The sequence below is a fragment of the Arachis hypogaea genome, chromosome 19, assembly GCF_003086295.3.
Source record: "Arachis hypogaea cultivar Tifrunner chromosome 19, arahy.Tifrunner.gnm2.J5K5, whole genome shotgun sequence".
NCBI lineage: Eukaryota > Viridiplantae > Streptophyta > Magnoliopsida > Fabales > Fabaceae > Arachis > Arachis hypogaea.
Window position 1 is genome coordinate 55684035 of NC_092054.1, and position 6554 is coordinate 55690588.

The 6554-nt window shown below is 34.8% G+C and overlaps 1 protein-coding gene across 2 annotated transcripts; it reads right to left on the reverse strand.

Moving 5' to 3' along the window:
* Positions 1-1063: 1063 nt before the first annotated feature.
* On the reverse strand, positions 1064-6186 carry LOC112775195 (serine/threonine-protein phosphatase PP1). Of its 2 annotated transcripts, none has more exons than XR_003189485.3 (4): positions 5458-6186; positions 2957-3516; positions 2303-2463; positions 1064-1417 (listed from the first exon to the last, which is right to left on the reverse strand). XR_003189485.3 is itself a non-coding variant. In XM_025818686.3 (4 exons), the coding sequence occupies exons 1-4, from the start codon at positions 5630-5632 to the stop codon at positions 1394-1396; spliced, it is 978 nt and encodes a 325-aa protein (XP_025674471.1). In that variant the 5' UTR covers positions 5633-6182; the 3' UTR covers positions 1064-1393. The 2 variants fall into 2 exon arrangements, 1 of the variants encoding a protein (XP_025674471.1); XM_025818686.3 differs by having other exon boundaries at positions 2303-2521; positions 5458-6182.
* Positions 6187-6554: the final 368 nt, after the last annotated feature.

Here is a 6554-nt window from a genome sequence, read left to right on the forward strand (position 1 = left end):
TTGTTTAGGCCAATTCTATGGTACCTATCAATTGTTGTCTAACTTTTGCCTAACTTACATTTTGTGGTAAATTTTGAATTTTTAAAAATAATTTATTTTTATATCTTTTAAATTAAATATTAATTTTTAACCTTTTTTAATAAATAAACACCACTTTTTAGACACGATAGCATTCATCAATTGTTTAAACCTGATCCTTTTTTGTGACAGGCAAAATCAGACCAGATTGAATACATGTACAGGCCTCTCACAGATCACCTAACCTCTCTAACAACAACCTCGCTCGGAATGTGCAGCACTAGGTAGGTTACCTTAGAAATTACCATCACAATTCATTTACCTTGTGTTTAGTCGTTCTATATGTTAGACTTCTCTGTTATCCATGTTTGTTCGAAACAAGTCTCGTATTTTGAATCTCTCTACTCAATAAAATTTGTTCTTGACTTCTTGCTATCTTTGAAACTTATTAGTTTTGTACTTATATAATAATTATATTGTATAATAATATTGAAGTAAGAATGACTACTTTTGGTACTAACTATCGCCGCTTTCAACTGAAAAAAAAAAAAAGACAAAACTTCACCTTAGAAAACCAAATCCGGGCGTTTATACTTGGAAAAGATACGCACAGTCAAAAGTCAAAAACAAGCGCGGGACTTAGCAGCAGCAAAAATAGCCATCAATTTTCCACCTATTGAGTTTGGTAAATAATAAAGTAAAATTGTTCAGCTACTCTACCAGTAAGAATCGAAAACATATTTTTAACCAAAGGGGTTGGTGCTCACTCATGATTCGCAATTTCGCATGACAGAAAATACCAACCCATTGTTGGGTTGTTCAAGATTGAAATATAGTAAAAGTTTTGGATAGGAGGATGAAACGTAAAGATCCATTTTCGTCTCAGAAACAAAACATCTGAAGAACACAAGAGCAAGACCTAAAAAGAAATTAACAAGGAGATTAAGCCACACCCATTACCAGCTTCAATTACTATCCACATTTAAACAATAGTTAAGTGCCTTTTCATGAAATAGTTTTTCAGCACCCCATTGACACATGCAGGTATATATCATCTTATACTTGATAAGCTTAAAAGTCACAAAAAAACATATCAGCGTACAATGAAAACAAAGGACTCAATGCAAATTTTTGTACCAGTTAGAAAAACAATGTTCTACATAGTAGTTCACGAGGATGATGATGTTTCTTTTCTTTTTTTTTTTTTACAATTCCCAAATATCATAGACGACCAAATGGTACTCAACTATCCTTTTTCTTGCAACTACTGCATCTTCTTTGACCAAGCTGACCCTGTTGTGGCAGCCAACTATGACAGCTTCGTGACCACACTGACTTCATGCATCAGCAACCCCTTTTTTCGCCAAAATTTGCTTCATACTTTTGTACCTAGGAAGGACTGCAAGATAGCAAATTGCTAATCATATCAATTATTTATTAGAAACAACAAATGATAGGAAAAGCATTTACCCACTAGTGAATCAAAATAATGTGGTAAATTGATCTAGATTCTGAAAGATCAAGAAATTGCTGGTGTTCTACATTTCACAAGGAAACCAAATTGAATGCAACAGTATCCATCATTGTGGTGAGACCATTTGAAAAATTGATTCATCCAACAAATTTGGTTGTTGCAGAACATTTTGGTTGATTTTTCAGGATAACGAGCTTTCTTTTTTCAATTGCTAAACTCAATTTCCCTAAATGTTTTCCACGTAAAAATATGTTAAGTACCAAAGGGAAGTGGAAAACCACATCTTAGAGCTAGCTATTAAGGGAGATGAATCACTCTCCTTAAATACATCAAACATCTCATACTACCCGATGTGCGACTCTGGACACCCCATAATATCCAAGTCCTTCACACAATATGACAATTCAAATTTCCCAATTATGATGGAATCTACAAAGATGAACCATATAGTACACAAGGAAAATACTTTTACAGTGGGAAAAAAAACTAGAAAAAGTTGAAGATCTGCTTCAATGTATCTTCAAATTTGTGTAATCATCACAAACACCTAGTTCAAGTATTACTATTCAAAGGAAGACTGCAGAAATAAGCCAGATTGTATGCCATGCACTTGTTTAATTTACTTTGAAAATCCCACTTTCAAAAATCAAGTCTCAGCCAGATAAAAGAGAAACCAGCAATGTCCATGAAACTGTCAGTTCATCATTAAGATTGAAATTTACCAATAGCTAAACATATCTTCATACATTTCCATCAGGGGTAAAAGGCACATGCAAATTTTGCACCAACAAATCTATCTTCCTACATTACCTTCACACCAGCTGGAGAGTTTCCTGGCTTAGCAGTTGTACTTCCAAAATTGAGCTTTCCTTTTCTATCAGCAGGCTTTAATATTTGGAAGGAGCACATTAGAGTTTCATCAACACTCATCATAGCGCCAGCATTGTCAAATTCCCCGCAATAATTGGGTGCTGAAAATATTGTTACAAGCTGTCGGTTAGCAAAGAACTCATATCCATCCTCCACCACCTGGTAAAAGCACATTACAAATCCAGTTTAAGTTTAAAGCATAACTGATCAAGATATACTACCATTCAATCTAAACTACCAGAATGCACAGCATGAAAATCCAAAAGCTTTCCAAATGGCAGTTATAAGGATAACAGCTCCAATGCATAAATGTTTCACATGTTGCATGGCAAATACAGTACAGTCTAAGTACTGGAATGCACAGAATGAAAAATCATAACCTTGCCTATGACATTTAAAAGGAGGATAGCTTCATAAGTGTGCTACATTGTACACGACAACTTATTTCGAAGTCCACAAAAAAAAATAATTTTAATAATTCTGAGAGATGGATAACCACTGCTTAAATACATTTTATAGTCATTCTAGTCATTGATACAAACTCAACCCTAAAGACATGGTAACACATTAGGCACCAAAGGCAGGAGTTATAACCTGATGAGCACGACAAATAAGATCCAAATCATGTTTCTGAAGAAACTCGGAGACCTTATCTGCACCAAATGTATATGAAACACCCCTATCATTCATTCCCCAACCTTGAACTTCTTTGCTTGGATCTGACCATAGGAGATCGCATAGCAAACCCGTATCTGGTACATCAGTTGGCCGCTGAAGATTTCTAATCTGATCCAAATTGTTCAAGTCAGGAGAAAGTCCCCCATGCATGCACAAAATTTTTTCATCAATGAGAGCTGCCACAGGCAGGCAATTGAAGCATTCTGTAAATGTCCTCCATAACCTTACATTGAACCTTCTTTTACACTCATCATAAAATCCATATATACGGTTTATAGAAGCACATTCATGATTCCCCCTCAAAAGGAAAAAGTTCTCAGGATATTTTATCTTATAAGCAAGGAGAAGGCAAATTGTTTCTAAACTCTGCTTCCCTCTATCTACATAATCACCCAAAAACAAGTAGTTGGCCTCAGGTGGTAATCCACCATACTCAAAAAGCCTTAAAAGATCAGAATATTGACCATGTACATCACCTGAAAAATTGACATAAATATAATTAATATACATTAGCTACTAGAAATCTTTTGACTATAGACAATAATACAATATTTGGCGGTAATGCTAACATTGAGGAGTATAATGCATGAATCATGCCTACATAAATTCAAATCTTTGTAATTTTGATTTATCAATCATGGTATTTAAGCTGCGTACATAAAATGAATAAGTAAAACTTAAGTCTTGTTTGTTATAGAAAAGTACCATTCAAGCTCAAAGAGAAACTTAATAAATGATGATGACATTGAAAAGAGAATTAGTGTAGAATCTATTGGGGAAAAAAGGGCAAAACTTTATCCTAGGTGGTTTTATCATGCATGGCGGATGGACTAAATCTTAATAAGTAAAGTTGAGTGCAACAAAGTCAAGGTAGCTCAATAGTTAACCAGTGGTAGAGATTAAAAAAATATATATTACTGAAACCATTAAAAAAGGATAAGATTTATATTTAAATGATTTGTACACTGGTATACTATGCAATAGGACACTAGCATTGCATTATATAATCATGACCGTTGTAGCCAACCCCATGCAGTGGGAAAAAGCTTAGCTGCAATTTTTATTGTTGTAGAATTCAGCAATAACAAATAACAATGTATCTGTTTTGTCCCAATACTTAAATTCTAACCTGGGGTTTACTGGTAAGCATAATATGAAGCAAAAACAAAGCATCCGGCTAACAAGATAACATCACTTTTATGTAAAAGAAATAAATTTTATGTGCCAAAGTAGTTAGCTACTTAGCTTAAATAATAAATATATTACACAATCCTATAAAAGCAGATATATCATTCCTGAAATGGAAAAGTTGGAACTTGGAACTTATAAATAAAGGATCATAATACATCATTTGAGTTCTCAAAGTCAAGTTTTTCACAAGAGCAAGGAAGTGCATACTTTGACTTTTACATGTTGGAGGATACAAATTGAGTGTCTTTTTAACGACACTTCAAACTGCATCTGCTAGGCAAGCTTAATCTAAGCAGGAAATGATATAGAGAATGCAAAAGAAGCTCATAGCTAAGGTGTACAGCAACAAAAAGCCTTGTCAGATAAGGAGCTAACCGGATCAAATGATGCTGTTGTATCTTAAGGCTATGGTGTAAAACAGAAAGAGTGTGAGGGGATGGTAATACCATCTGTGTAAACTTTGAAAAAAAAAAAAAAAAAAAAAAAAAAAAAAAAAAAAAAAAAAAAACCCTAATAAAAGGTATCCAATGTTTCTTTCACTCCCAATAATACTTCTACAACTTCAACAACTGAGAGGCTTTCCAACATCTTACTTTAAAATCTTTAATTGAATTAACTCGTGTTCAGTTTACGTTGCTGTATATCCTTACCTTTAGCATCCGGCTATAGTTAGATTGCCACATATTTTAACCAAGTCTAACGTCTAAACTATTTAATTTCCAGTTCACACACAAAAACAAAAACCAAAAAACAAACAAGGCTTAATATGTCAAACCCCGCCATGCTCATATGAGAGGCATCTCTATAATATCATCAATAGGGTTTAGCGCCAAAGTTAGAGCAATTATACATCTTAATCACAAATTTAACCGTATTACCAGAGCCACAACGTCATCAAGGACAAAGAAAAACACTAGACAAAGTTCAGTCAAACCTATACTTCACAAAACTTCACTGGTAAACCAATTTACAACACACAGAGAGAAAACAGAAACATGCAATTTAGATAGCAAATTTGTAATAAAAAAAACCCACAGATAACCACCCAAAAACAACAAAATAAAAAAGGTTCATGTAGCAGCCAAACAATCAAACCAACTTTCCAGAATCACCAAACAACATAAAAAAGTCACTCAGATCATAACGGACCCAAAACGCGAAGAAAACCCCGTGGGACCCAAGATTTGAAGCACAGATCTCATAACCAAAAACTAAATTAAGTTTACCGCAAATCTTAATGGGGGCTTCAAGCTCCAACAAATTGGGCTGCTGCAAGAAAATCTCTCTGGAAGCGGCACACAGCTGCTTGATCTCCGATTCCGAGAGCTGCACCTGCTTCCCCGGCCTCCCCCGAACTTCCAGCAATCGGTTTATTATGTCGTCCACAACCGCTTGCTCCATTTTCTTCTTCACCACCAAACCCTAAAAAAAAGTCAACGCCTTTTCTTTTTCAATTTGTTTATCTAATTTTTTATTGGCTTTGAATGCGGTGTTGGTGGTAATGGAAAGGGTCGGATTTGATGATGACGATGATGAATAGGAGTGGAGCGAGTGAGCAGATAACTATAATACTAATAGTAATAATGATAATGATAGCATGCAAAAGGAGACGGTGGAGGAGGAATCAGAGCGGTGTCGTTTTGGTGGGAGGGGGTTGCCGTTTTGGGATCGGAGGGGAAGAAGGGAGGGATTTGGACATTGGTGGGTGAGGACGAAGAAAACCAAAAAACGGGGGAGGAAGAAGTCAGGTTGGGTTTCTAGAATCTAAATTGTGAATTATCGAGAGGGGGAATGAATTGGAAAAGGGAAAGCGGGGATTGGGATTTTTGTTGAGTAGGTTAAAGAAAAGACGGGGAGAGAGACTAGTGGAATGGGGGTATGTGGATTATTATTATTATTATTATTATTATTATTATTTTTTTTTTTTTTTTTTTTTTTTTACGGTGCACAAGAATAATTTTCATTCGTGAATAGGATCTCTTAGATCCAAAAGAGTAAGATTACAAATATATTTTTATGGTATTTTTCATCTATATTTAATTCGGACTAGTAAGAGCATATTTAACTAATGGAAAAACTTTACATCTATGTAAAAATTATATGGATGTTATCCAAATTTTTTTCACTCCACGTCCCACACATTCGTTTGTGTGACAGGCGCCTAATCCTAACATATATAACCTAATCCTTATTCTGCGTCACTAACCTTTCTCAACGTAAACCTTTCCATACAACGTCAACCTTTTTCGCGTTCTTCTTCTTCTTCTTCTTCTTCTTCTTCTTCTTCTTCTTCTTCTGTTTTCCTTCTTCTTCTTCAACCTAA